Source organism: Homalodisca vitripennis, chromosome 1, assembly GCF_021130785.1.
Source record: "Homalodisca vitripennis isolate AUS2020 chromosome 1, UT_GWSS_2.1, whole genome shotgun sequence".
Classification (NCBI taxonomy): Eukaryota; Metazoa; Arthropoda; class Insecta; order Hemiptera; family Cicadellidae; genus Homalodisca; species Homalodisca vitripennis.
The window spans coordinates 140,553,471-140,567,626 of record NC_060207.1 but is presented as its reverse complement, the minus strand read 5'-3'; the positions used below and the strand labels follow the sequence as shown (position 1 = coordinate 140,567,626).

The 14,156-nt window shown below is 33.0% G+C and overlaps 1 protein-coding gene across 3 annotated transcripts in view; it reads left to right on the top strand.

Annotated features, from left to right (window-relative positions):
- Positions 1–12,704, top strand: part of LOC124372280 — a 61,270-nt gene extending 48,566 nt beyond the window's left edge. For 2 of the 3 annotated variants that reach the window (XM_046830661.1, XM_046830670.1), the window contains exons 8-9: positions 957–1,027; positions 8,446–12,704. In XM_046830661.1, the coding sequence (XP_046686617.1) occupies positions 957–1,027; positions 8,446–8,530 (156 nt within the window). In that variant the 3' untranslated portion in view covers positions 8,531–12,704. The remainder of the gene's footprint in view (positions 1–956; positions 1,028–8,445) is intronic. The other variant, XM_046830676.1, reaches the window with a different exon arrangement.
- The last annotated feature ends 1,452 nt before the right edge of the window (positions 12,705–14,156 follow it).

The window sequence follows — 14,156 nt, the reverse complement described above, 5'->3', positions numbered from 1 at the left end:
GTAGGCAATTTTCCACAGACCACAGAACTGGTCCCAGGATAGAGCCCTACGCAGCTCCCGCCGTGTTCTCCCTCCAGCGTGCCATGTCAGCAATTGTATAAGTCAATTGCTATCCCTGAGACACCTGTTTAGCATTCTTATGAACAAGGGAATCATCCTGCAGAGCAGTAAGCATATCAGCTCACCTGGCTGAGTTAAACGCATTTCGTACATCCAGCATGGCCAGTACGGCAAGCTGGCGCATGCTGTGGTTCCCATGCTGAGCTGCCACAAAGGTAAAAGTTACAGTAAGCTAGCGAGGGTATTACCAGCACAAGAGTGCACTGTAATCACATATTGTCATCGACTTTTAACATTGACTCCATTCTTCTACATTTTCTTTTTACTCCATAAATAAAAGTATCACTTGTTAAAATCTTATGATTGTACAACACTTTCTGTACAAATTTACTTATTATACTATTTTCTTATTGTCATCATGGTTTACACATAGGACTAATGTAAAAATATTTGCTAAGGCTAAGCCAAATACCACAGAGTGACAGGCACCATCATCAATTTTCAGTGTTGCTAATATAGAAATAAAGCTTCATGCAAAATTTCAACTTTATAGGCCGGTTCATGTTTGAGATAACGTGCGAACAGACAAACAGGCAGAAAAAAAAATTAAATTTTTCCAACTCCTTGAGCGCTAAAGAACTAAAGCTCAGCCAATTAATTTTTTGAATTTATAATATTAATGTGTGACAATTCATATTAATTCAATTTCTATTATTAAGATCAAAGTTATAGTTAAATGTAAATCATCGTATTTTAAATTAGACACTGACTATTCCAAGGTTAATACCATGGTCTTATGTAATTATACTCTACATTATTTGATATAAGAACAACTATAAACTAATCGCTATATAATACTAATATATGTAGTACATATATTTTATCTTTGCCATTAGCTTGGTGAAGAGGAACCAAAAGAAAGTGAGACCACAGTAGTAGTCAGAGGGGTATCTCGAAATCGTAAGCGGTTAGTGTGGTTTAGTTTTTTATCTTAATTGAATATTTGAACTAATATTATGTGTTGATTTAAAATGTTTTGATTGAAATGCTTCTATTAATTTTTAACTTTGCTAAATTTTCATTGCTTTGCTGTTCTGCTTAACACAATTCGGTTTAAATAAAGAATGGGGTAATTGTTTGAAGCTTAAGGGCGTGATTTACATTAATAAAACTATATCAACTTTGACTTGAAATCTCAAATTCATAGCTTGCAACTGACAAAACACATTAACTGCAATTCTAAATGCATGCTATAGTGTGTCAATTTAGAATCCTTCGCTATTTTATTGATGTATTATAATATTACTAGAGATGAACAAATGTTGTTATAACTTTGTTCTACATTAAAATACAATTAACATTTAATATGAAAAATATTGACATCAATGATTTACTGTAGATGAAATAGCTCTCATTCTTCTATCTATTAAATATAATGCTTGCTACCCCCTGTCGAGTGTTACTGGTGTTACTTCTCAAGTATATTGATGGTATGGTTCTGGCTCAAGAGCTTCAGACAGTAGTAACTTGCTTTTGAGTTACTCTTGTTAGTGTTCCATATGTATTACTCATGTCTTGTAATTTATATCAAGAGTCATAAATAATTCTCGATACCCTATAAGCAGCCCACCTGGAGCAGATATAACCGGTTCAATTTGTCAAATTTGCAATATTTTACATTGTTTTAATCGAAAAATATCAGTGTCTGTAAACAATTTTAAATTACAGGAAAGCAGCTTAGAAAATTATATCACAAAAAACCATTAAATTATCTTGCTTGTGCTATTGCCTCTGTACAGGCTTGAGTTCCTATTGCTGGATGTAATTAGTGAAATGAACATTAAATATATAAAAAAGGGGGTAAAAATTGTGTGAACCAAATTTGTGGTTAAATAAAAGTGTTAAACATTATCATTTGATAACAGGTTTAATGTGTGGATTTAAGCAACTTGGTAAAATGGACTGCAGTAAATAAAATGGGCCTTGTGTATTGGAATGAAGGATGGTTGGTGGAGAGTGATGGCAGTACATAGGTTAGACTTTCCACTCATGTCTTTAATACACCTAGATGTGAAAACAACCATTGGTTTTCTTTTATAAGTAAAAGTAGAAATTTCATTAAAGTAACATTTTTAAACTGTTAACCTATTTATCGGCACTTAACACATTCGCTGCGGCAAAAAGCATAATTAGGAATAACCGGATGCTGAAAAATTTTTATGTAGAAAAAACTTACCTTGTACGGTGGCAAGGCAGGATTGAAGGTCTAAATGACGTTTCCGGCTGAGTTTCCTGGAACTGTGACGTCACAAGTTTCGGCCCCTACTGGGGCCAGCCGCATATTGTGCTGGTCCCATACTGTCGAAAGTTGTTACGAGCGCACTGCTGCTGATATCACTTACTTGTTTCATTGAAAGTCCTTGATGAATGTCCAAATGATATTTCCGTTTGTTTTTCTTTGACCATTGACGTTACAAGCTCGGCCCCAATTTCAGCCTGCCGCATATTATAGCCTTATCACTATTCTTATTAGTTATAAATATTATATACACCACCTCCACCTATCCAGCCTTTTACTGCAGAGAGTCATAGTAAGCTTCAAAGCACTGACCCATGCACAGGCCAGGCTTTTCAGGGCATGTTACACAATGGAAAGCAGTTTTCACATTTGGTTTGCCATTTTTTGTGCACTGCCTGCACTTCTTTCTCTTGGTACGGCTGACGTTTGCCTCTTGGCCTTCAATTCTGTCTAACTTGTGAGCCTCTTTTCTCATTCTTTTTTGACCTGGAGTTTCAATAAACATTTGAGGGAGGCGGTAAAAGTCCTTTGATCACTTCCAATCGAAAATCATATAGCACCATTTTTTGGTTGTACATGTTATGCAGTTGATGTGCATTCATCAAAATCATTTGTATTGTATGTACAAATATTTTTATACCACCTGATGGTTTTTCTTTCAAATGGGTGGTATGCCATCATCTAATTGGCACGATCAACCCCACTCATATGAGCATTGTATTTTACTATTGGGAGAGGTTTAGGCTTAATACGACCTCTTTTGTCCACAAAATCCACCATTTCGTTTTCGTGTTCAGTCGAGATGTATAAGACTGACCTTTTGTCTTTCCATTCCCCAATCATTACACTATTTGCATAGCGTGCAATTGTCTCACCCTGCTTCAGGGATTGATTGGTTACTTCTTGGGGTGTAAATTTTCTACCAACACGTAATGTCCCCTGTGCAATATGTTTTTTCAGCTAATAATTTTGAAGCAAGGGCGTAGCTGTTATTAAAATTGTCCATATACACTGAATGGTCTTGCCCCAAATAATCCTTCAAAAGGTCTAGGACAACCTGCTCCGTATGCCCTACACCACCTACGGTAGTATCTGATTTGCCTGTGTACATGAGAAATCTAAGAATAAATCCCTGATGCTCTGTCAAAGTGTATAATTTGACACCAAACTTGTACCTTTTGCCCTTGATGTACTGACGGAAGTGTAATCTTCTTCTCCACAGTACCATAGCCTCATCGAGAGATAACTCTTTATGAGGGTAGTAAACACTTCTCATTTTGTTGTTGAAGTAACCTACAACAAACTGAATTTTTTCTATGGAGTTTGCAGTACCGGGGTCAAGAGCATTGTCGTTTGATTTGCAAAAATGCAAACAACGCATAATGGACAAGAACCTGTCCCTCGACATAAAATTACTAAAATACTTGAAATTGAATAAATAATCTGTTTTCCAATAATCTTGGATTTGATTCATTTTTATTGTGCATGTGTGCAATAAAATGCCTAAAAATGTCTTCAGCTCGGGTACAGTGTTGTCTTTCCACGCATTGATTCTTGATTTCGGTGTCAAGATTGGTTTACTGTATACATAATTGAATGCATAAGCATTTGTAAATTTGCAAATATTTTGTAGAAAAACATCATCAAGTAGGAGTGTGAAAAAATCTATTGGGGAACCAACCCCCAGGACTGATACTAATAAAGATTCGGTTCTAACGAATTCAATAGGCCTCATACCTGTTGTAATACTCCAAGTTGAAACCTCAATAACAGTAGCCTCGTCGTCACTTTCAGAACAAGCAGATGAATTGTCTGAGGAAGAGTCGTCAACAACTCTTTGTATCAAATCCACAGAACCATCACTGTTGTAGTTTTGTTCATTGCTAGAGTGAAAGTAAGTCTGATCAGAGGTACCTGGCACTGCAGGATCCATTTTTATAAAAAAACACAAATAATGTAGAGAAAGAATTACACAGTTGATATACACAAAAACAACACACTAAACACTCAAAGATTACAACGGGCTCCTATTGAAAAAGAACCATAACGGGTAAACGCAAACAAAAGCGATCACAATAAAGCGTTAGTCATAACGTAAAATGCGGCAGAGATTCAACAGTCTACAACGAATGGCTGAATCACTTGTGCTTGTGTGTGTACTTGTGACCATAACAACTTTTTAAAACTGTCAATAGGACATGGAAAATGATTTTTTTATTGAAAAAAAAAAAAAAAAAACAGGGAATATCTTTAAACCACTTTGCTAGACACCCTGCAGGATACTTCTGTATGATAGTAACCAGGGTCACTTATGATGAAAACTTGGAAAAGTGTGGGTTATATGTGAATTTTATAATATCCCTGAAACTAAGGGAAGGTCAGCTCTGTTCCAGCCTCTCTAGTCAAAGCGGGTAGGGGTGGCAAGCCCTTATATCTATGTTAGACGTTAGCCACATGTGCCAGGAAAGTGACCTTGAGATTGTGTGTGCAAAGGTAAGGTTGGATAACTTAGAAGTCCTCTTAGTCTCTCTTTATCGTGTTCCTGATGGAAACCATGAATCATTCCTTGAAGGACTGGATAGGCTAATGATCCATTTACTAGATTGTTATAGCCTACCAATTATTGTGTGCGGGGACTTGAACATTGATATAAGGTTACCCCGAAACTTTTCGTTACAGTTTTTGGATATGCTTCGTTCGCACAACTGTTACTGCCTTAACCTCGAACCTACAAGAGGTACAGCATGTATTGACAATGTTTTTTCAAATTTGCCAAAGCTAACAATTAAAACAGTGGTGCTTTACCCACCACTATCAGATCACAGTGCTCTTTTGACTACTGTACTCTTGCCTGACTCCTGCACCAGTGCGCAGAATGTGCGTTTGTTGAGAAATTTTAATAACCATAACCTTGAAATTTTTGAACAGTCTCTTGGAGGCATAAACTGGGAGGAAGAATTTCAGCAAAATTTCAGTAAGTTTGATATTTTTTTCTACTTATTCATAGAAAAAATGGACAAATGTTTTCCTTTTAAGACTGTTAAATTCAGTGGTCATACGCATAAGAAATCGGTTCCTAAAAATTGGTATACTGTTGACCTCTTTATGAAGAAAAGACATGTTGAAATGTGCTATGACATCTACTTATGGGCCCAACGTTACAATATTTACATTGAAGCTACAAGACGTTTGTATCTCAATGCGAAGAATGACTATAAAAAATGTGTTCTTCAGACAAAGTTTAAGGCAAACGCAGATTCTATCGCTGCTGCTCCAAATCAGTGTAAAAGAGCTTGGGAATTAATATCCAATTCTCTACAGAGAAGAAAGCCAATGTCGCCTGAAGTCGACCAGCTAACTCCTGAGATCTTCAGCAATTTCTTTGCGTCTTCGGTGGAAGAGGTCCGCAGCTCCACTGGTTCATCTGTTACAACTGCTATGCTCTACCTACAAAATATGCCTCGAACTGTTTCAGCTAATTTCAAGCTAAAGAAAGTGTCTTATGATGATGTGATAAAAATAGTAAAAAATCTTAAGCCTAGCAAGTGTAGAGATATCTTTGATATCAGCTGTGATCTTGTAAAAAAAGTACTGTTAGTAATAGTACAGCCTTTGACAGTCTGTATAAACGAGTGTCTATATAAGGGATTATTCCCTGATGTACTTAAGTTATCCAGAGTTGTCCCCATTTTTAAGAAAGGTGACCCGTCTAGTCCTTCCAGTTATCGACCGATCTCTGTGGTGCCTGTTTTCTCCAAAATTATTGAGAAAGTGGTGATACACCAGGTTAGTCACTATTTTGAGTCTAACCGATTGTTTTCAGAATCTCAATTTGGCTTCAGGGGTGGCTTGTCGACAGTGGATGCGGTCGGGGGTCTGGTGGAGGCCGTCCTTGGTGGATTTGAAAATCGCGCGGGTACGGTCGCCACCATGTGTGATCTGACAAAGGCCTTCGATTGTGTTCCGCATGACATTCTTCTCATGAAGCTAGAACATTATGGCGTTGATGGTGCCGAGCTTAACTTATTTCGTAGCTACCTTAAAAATCGCACTCAGCAAGTTAGCTTTGGAAACAAACTTTCTGAGGTGGCAGGGGTAGAGAGTGGAGTACCACAGGGCTCGGTCCTTGGCCCTTTTCTCTTTCTAGTCATGATAAACGACCTCCCAAAAAACATTTCTATATGTAAGTCAATTATGTATGCTGACGATACAACATTGTTTTGTAGTAATTCTAATGTAAGTACTCTTTTTAACCAAATTGACAACAGTCTTAAGGAATGTGAAAACTGGTTTGATAATAATGGCCTTTTGTTAAATGGTAATAAAACGCAATCTGTTCTTTTCACTCTTAGCTCTCTAGAACTTGGATCACAAGATATAAGCTTTAGCAATAATGTCAAGCTATTAGGAATCAACATTGATTCAAAACTCTCATGGGTTCCTCACATTCAGGGTGTGTGTAGCAGGCTTTCTAGAGTAATATATCTTTTGCGTAATTTGAAAAAGTGTATCCCAAAAATATATTTAAGAATGGCCTATTTTTCCTTTTTTCATTGTATAATCTCTTATGGTATACTGCTCTGGGGTTGTAGTACCAGTACAAAAAACATTCTGTTACTCCAAAAAAAAGCAATCAGAATAATTACTTACTCTAATTATAGAGCTCACTGTAGACCATTGTTTATAAGTGAACATTTACCCACAGTTTTTAATTTGTACATATTTCATTGTCTAGTTAGAGTTAAGTTGAGGATTGATTCTTCCTTGTTTAGGAGTGACATTCACAACTACAACACCAGATACAGAGATTTACTTGATTTACCTCATGTTAGGCTTAGCAAGACACAAAACTCTTATTCTTACGTAGGCTTAAATATGTTCAACAAACTTCCTAGAAATGCTTGTGATATTGATTTTAAATGTTTTAAAACAAAACTGTACAGCTGGCTACTGAGGAATCCTTTTTACAGTGTAAATGAGTTTTTAGATCTTTCAACCATTGACATTAGCTTTAATTGATGACCTTGCCTTATCTGTGATATAACTGTTTTAACAATTTTGAATGTTTTGTATATAATGGAATTTTTACTTTTATTAATTGATGACCTTGCCTTATTTGACATATTAATCAACTATTTTAAATTCTGTGTTTAAATCCTTAAACTATTTTAAGGATCTTTTAAATGTATGTTTTTACTTTATATTATCATTGTGCATTACCTTAAATGGAATTTTAAGTCTTAATTAGTTTTGTCCATCAAATATTGACTAACTTCAATTGTTGTACTCCGCTTTATCTATGCTCCCATTTGTTAATTGTTAGTTTTAATTTTATATGAAGAATTGATTTTATTACTTGAACTCTATTTTAACACTAAGTGAAGATGTACCTGTAAAGACATAAGTAGTATTAACTATTATTTGTTTTGTAATGCCTTGTGGCAACTTGACGTCAACTGTATGAGTTACCAACTTGTTTTTTGTTGCAATAAAGACTTTGACTTTGACTTTGTTAGCAACTGCCTTTAACGCATAGGGAGTCCTGCCACGAAATAAAATAAAATCCTATGTGAGGAGCATTTTACCAGTAAGTGGAAGTAATGACACATTTAGCTCGAGTAACCCTATGGTCACCATCCAATGTTCTCATAACATTGGAGTCTCTGAGAGGTGAGAGGGATGGAGGAGGAGATAGAGGAGACGTAGTCTTCCAATCTCTGAAATTCAAGGTGTTGATATCTACCAAAGTGTTTCTAAAGCGGGAAAAAGATTCTCATATTCAAAATATGCTAATAAATAAATGTTTAAAGAATTCAGAATTCTTAAAACTTGTATTACTAAATTGGGTTTATCTACAGTGTCAAATTTTGTGCAGTTTTTAAGTTATTGTAAATCTGAAAATTTCAGTGTTGTAAGCTTAAGAACTATATAACAAAATCGTTCATAAACAATTGTTTAGTAGTAAGTTTTTTAGTTGTTAGTTTTATAATATTTAAACCATAACTACTGTAACTAATCCCTATAAAACAATTAACAGTTCTCTATGTACCCAATTGTCTATTCACATATTGTGTAAATTGTTCCAGACGACACTGGTCGAGTCAGCTTGGGGCCAATTGTCAGCTGCCCCGTTCACGAGGTCTCTCCCTCTCCCGCCCTCTTACTCTGTGATGCAGTCTTAAAGCCATCATTGTGAGATTGTTAATTGCACTTTTATCGCTTTTGTTGATTTTTCATTTCATTTAATCATACATTAATCCAACAAATGAGATGTATGTGCTCGAAAGCGTTAACGATATAATTACTCATTTATTGGGATTATTTATGGTATTATTTATGAAATTAATTAGAGTGTTTGAATGATTAATGGTATCAATTTCTTTTTATTCATTTATTTGTTAGCAAGTGAAGTTAAATACCAAAACGATGATTATTCACATTACAGTACTCTGTAGTTAGTTAGATCAATCTCACAATTTGGGCTAACATCACTGTCAGTTGTTTCAACTGTTTTTATGTTTGTTTCGTTTCTTTCTTGTAAAGTTACGATAAACATTTGTTGTTGTTTGCATTAAATATTATTTTTATGCAATGTGAAATCATAGAAATGTAGAATTATTGGTAATATTAGTGAAAACTGATTTAACAGATTCTCATGCTTTATTTTCATAACATTATGTTGTTGATTATTGTTTTACATGTTATCTTAATTATATTAATATTTGTCCATGTTATTACAGATGTTGGATACTGAATACTGAATTATTTATCCAGCAGTATTCAGTAGTTATTAATTTTATATTCTAATGGAACCTGTTAAATCAGTTTAAAATTAAGTTTAAATTTAGGTTAAATTTTGTCAAACAGCAGTTAAATATGTTTCAAAACTGTAATTCATGTTTGATAAAAATATACATAGGGGCCTATATGAAAGAATAATTGTAGTTATTAATTTGAAAGTAGGTCTTTATAAAACATATGAAGCTTTCTTTATAGAAATAGTTCAAACTTTCCAATTTTGTAAGAGCTCCAGTGAATATCATGTAATAATTTGGGTTTTCAAAATTCTGTACTTAACTTACTGCCAGGTGTTGTAGATAGATCTAATGCACATTGCATTTTCCTCTCAAATTTTAGGGTAATCCTTAGCTTTTTCTCAAAATTTTTATTTTTTCTAACAATATTCAACTCACATAAGGTAAAAATCAATAATTAACTTGTTTACATTCACATAAAAAAAGTTACCTAATATATAACTAAATGATGTTCAAAGTAATTTTTACCATCACATAGAGGCTTTGGATTTTGTTGCCAGTGCTAATTTTTTCTATATAACTGTGTCTTATCAATGACCAGCTGTATCTTGCTAGATAGGTACTAATGTAATCGTAAGCTGGAGCCGGGGAGAAGTAAGCGAGCAGATCACCAAGCTAGAGGAAATGTGGTGTAAGGAACAGGTTGACTAATGTGTACATAGAATTGAAGATCGGCCTGCAGGTTGTTAATTACCTGGATCAAAAATTAAGTTGGTGTGGAGTAGACTAATATTTATAATTTATTTCACTAATAAATGTAGGAGACGTTGATTTGTTTGAACCTAGTGTTGTATAAATAAAGAGAATATACTGTCTTGCTATCTTACTTCATAAAAAAAAACTAATTATTAAAAAAATCTCTTATGAGATAAAAAAATACAAGTTTAGTTGGTTTATGTTTGCGATCGTTAAATGTGTCCCGCTTGCCCACGTAGCATAGTGTATTTGTTCTGCATCACTTCTCTCTTTTGTAAGCAATAAAACGTGAATACTATATTTGGAGCTACTTTCATGTTAAATTTGCTCAAGAAATTGTTTCAGTTACTAAAATCTCCTCTTGGTTCGAATGCAGTTTAGTAGTAATTCTCTGTTGTTTTGGTCGAGGGTGTATTAAAATTAGATGTTAGACTTTATAATTATTATAACAATATAAAAATACTTTCTTTTGTAGAATAGAAATGTTGTACACATTTTATTTTATTTATTTTTTTGTGTATTACAATATTTTCTTGAGTGTTGTCAAGAACTACAAACTTATTGGCCAGTACATCTTAAAATTGTATACAGATAATTATGTAAAGTAAAAACTCAAATTACTAGATTTTTTTATGTATTCGGAGTGTTTATATATAATATGTGTGTCTTTTACATATAAATAGTGTACCTCTGTAACACTAAATAATTTTCTATTTTTGTTTTGACCTTTTTAGGTAAAAATATTTTGAACCAAATTAGTTCTTAAAACCCTTTATTCTAACAAGTGGGGTGTCTAAAAAATATCTTGTGTTTTAATACATTACACATTTGTGTAAAGGCTACCACTTGCATCTTTTTCTATTTAAATTCAACAATAAATTATAATATTCCGCTGAACAAGTGGTAGCAATGCTTTTATACCTTTAATCAAAATTGTAATTTAATTTGTTATATTGTTTGAATTGTAAATCTAATTTTTTGTAGAAGGTAATAATAAAATTAATTTTACCAACAAACTCCTAAAATCTTAATGTTATTTTTTACTCTAAATTATTGATTTATGTACAAAATAAATATATGTTGTCTATTTGTTTCGATGACCTGTATTTACTTGTGTATGTGATCTGTTAAACTACACTATTTAAATCTTGACATAAAAATAAGTCATTTGATAATATCCATGTTCATTCTGTCTTGGGATTTCTAATTTGTTAAAGATTAAATTTTGTATAATTGTAAAAGAAGTTTTAAACATTTATTTTTGTTTTCAGAAATCCCTTGCAAAACTGATAGTTTCAGTTGTAGTTTTAGTTTGGTGTTTGATTACACTATTCTATCTCTAGAGCACTATTGTGCTTAGTTTGTTTCAAGTAAACAACATGGCTAACAAAACATCTGTTGCCTATCACATGCGGCCTGCACTAGCTTACCATATCTTTCCATCCCTTTGTTGTTACTAGTGCAGGCTGAAATTAACATTAGCTTAGGTTTAAAGTAATAAATCATCTATTTTGTGATTTTATACAGCGGCTCAGTCGGTAGGTATCCGTTCTCTTCTTACTTGGCGATTGACACCAGAAGGTATGATATATTCAGACCGACACTTAAGTTCGCTTGTATGAAATACACAAACTATGAATTAAACCGTACACTGGTACGTAAAATATCACCATTAAGTTGTTTTATGGACATTGTGTTGTTATATCAGAAATAGTCCTGGATGCTTCATTTCAAAAGTTCCATTGGCTGACATGTCACTAAGCCTACATATATTTTTTATGGAATTAACTAAACTCTGTTTTCTGTAATGTATAGAATTGGGATTGATTGTTTAGGATTATCTTGATTTGTACTGTTTGATAGTGCCTTGGTGTTATTTGTCACATTTCAAACTTTTAATTGACATGCTTTCTCACATGTGCGTGTTATATGAAGAATTAAGTGTTTTTCAAACACACATCTTACTTCTCTGCTGGTTAGTTCTTAATTTTAAAGTACTATTGCAACGTACCGTTTTAATTGGGCTTAGTGATGTTGTTTATATAATTCATTATATTTTCTGTTTAAAATACATGCAAGTGCCAAACACTTTTTTTCAAATTGTATAAGATAGTCAGGACTGGAAATGGTTTTTACTTCCTAATAAAAATTTAAACTGTCCAATACTTTGCTTTGTGAGTATAAGTCTAATATAAAGCCAGGTATGGAATGTCAACTGAAGTTGTCGAGTATAATAAAGTACCAATAATTCATAAAACAGATGAATACTTGAATATTGGTACAATTTTCTTCTTCAATCTTAAGTTGACTTTAATTTAACTCGTATTCAACACACCATATTGTTTCCATTTATTTGTTATCATTACTTTTATTTGTTCACTAATTTTCATGTATTAAATAACTACAGATGCTATTATTTAATTTTATTATTTCATTAGCAGTAAAAGCAATTTTTAACTTAGGAAATTACATTATTGTTCACTTCAAAAGTATTTATATTGTCTAATGTGTCCAGAAAGCCTTGTGTAAAATAGCATTTTCATACAGAAACATATTGATTTTTTGCCAGGTTTAATTTGGTTTGTTTATTTTTGACTTTGCACAGTTACATTCTTTATTAGTGTTATGAAAAGGCTTACCAAAACTGGGTCAGTACATAAATACAAAATGTTTCATTGTGAGAAAGCATGTATTACGTCTCAGTCAAGTTATTTTATGTTTACGTTTAATTTAAAAAAATATTAAATTGGTACATTTTTACTAAATTCAGTGTTAGTATAAGTTGAAGCATTGACGATATTATTTTCGTTCAATAAATTACCAATGTTCAGTTACTCCAGTCTAGTTATTATTTCAAACCTATTCCTGCCTTAAACATTTCCATTCATATATCACCTCTCCACCAACATGATGCATTATCGGCTATTAGACAACAATATGGCTTTATTATAATATTTATACTATATTTCTTATCAATCTGTACCAAAGCTGTTTCAACCGTAATATTTGAAGTATGTTCATTTTTTAACAAATGTTTTTGTGTATCACACACTTTTAAACTTGGTGTAAAAGTTTATTTACAATTAGCAATATCTGTGATATGTGCCACAGAAATATACATATGTAAAATATCAAAAAACTAATTTGATTTAAAAATAAAGAATTATTTTAGTTTATGCTTGATAACAAAATGTTAATTTTTATTTATATAATTTGTGTTAATATAATACCTAACCAGAATCTGAAATAAGTATAAGCAGTTTTCCAAATCCATAAATAGTTAATTTAAAGATATTTTTGTTAAAGGGAAGTACAAGGGAATAACAAAAGTCCCAAGAAATTCAAATGGAAAGTATTAACATATTTAAACTTTTAATGATGGTTTTTCCAAAGTTACATTCTAACCTGCGGCTTCACACACAATTTCCTTCTGAGGAACATTGTGGGCATATTCTTTTTAAATAGCATTCCTGAGATATGTGATAGTCACTGAAAAATAACCAATCTCCTGATACAGTTTAGATTTAAGAGCAGTGTTTTGAGGCTGCAAAGTCTCTGAGCAGTCTTTATAAGTGCCTGTGAAATGGCTCTAATTTCTCCCTGAAATTCCATCATTATTGATTAAATAGCTAAAACTATTTCAAGCCATTATAGAAGAATCCTAAGTTTAAGTCCTGAATTTTTTTAACTAATGTACTTACGATATAAATAAATGGTAGAGCTCTATGTAGTTTTGAAACATAAGTAGACATATTTTGGGTACATACAAAACACAGTTTTCGTGGTTAGGAGCTTTAGAAGTTAAGCAAAATCGTAAATGGTTTTTATTTTAGGCTTTGTAGATGTGCACTTCTGATTGGCATGAATTATATTCCGTTTTGTCATAATTTATTATATTTTTGTGGAAACAGTCTCGTTCAATTAACATTTCATAGCACCAATGCATTTCTAATGGGATTGTTCGCAACTCTAAAGGCCAGGACAGAGGTCGGAGAGAAAAATCCTTTCTTGGTGAGCCTCTAGGGCATAAGATAACTCTATATACCAATTTCATGTCCATCTTTCATAGTTTTTGATCAGTCAGAACATCTCTTTTTACATATAGATAGATATACAGGGTAATTCAGAAAGTACTGCAGAAACTGAGAAAGCTCATTTTACATGTAAAAATAATGAAAAAAATCTATACAAACATGAATCCGGAAATGCCTTGTAAGAGAGTTACGGCTAGTGAGAGATTTCGCCCAGATTGCTCCCCATATTAAATTAGGTCTTTATGAAATTCT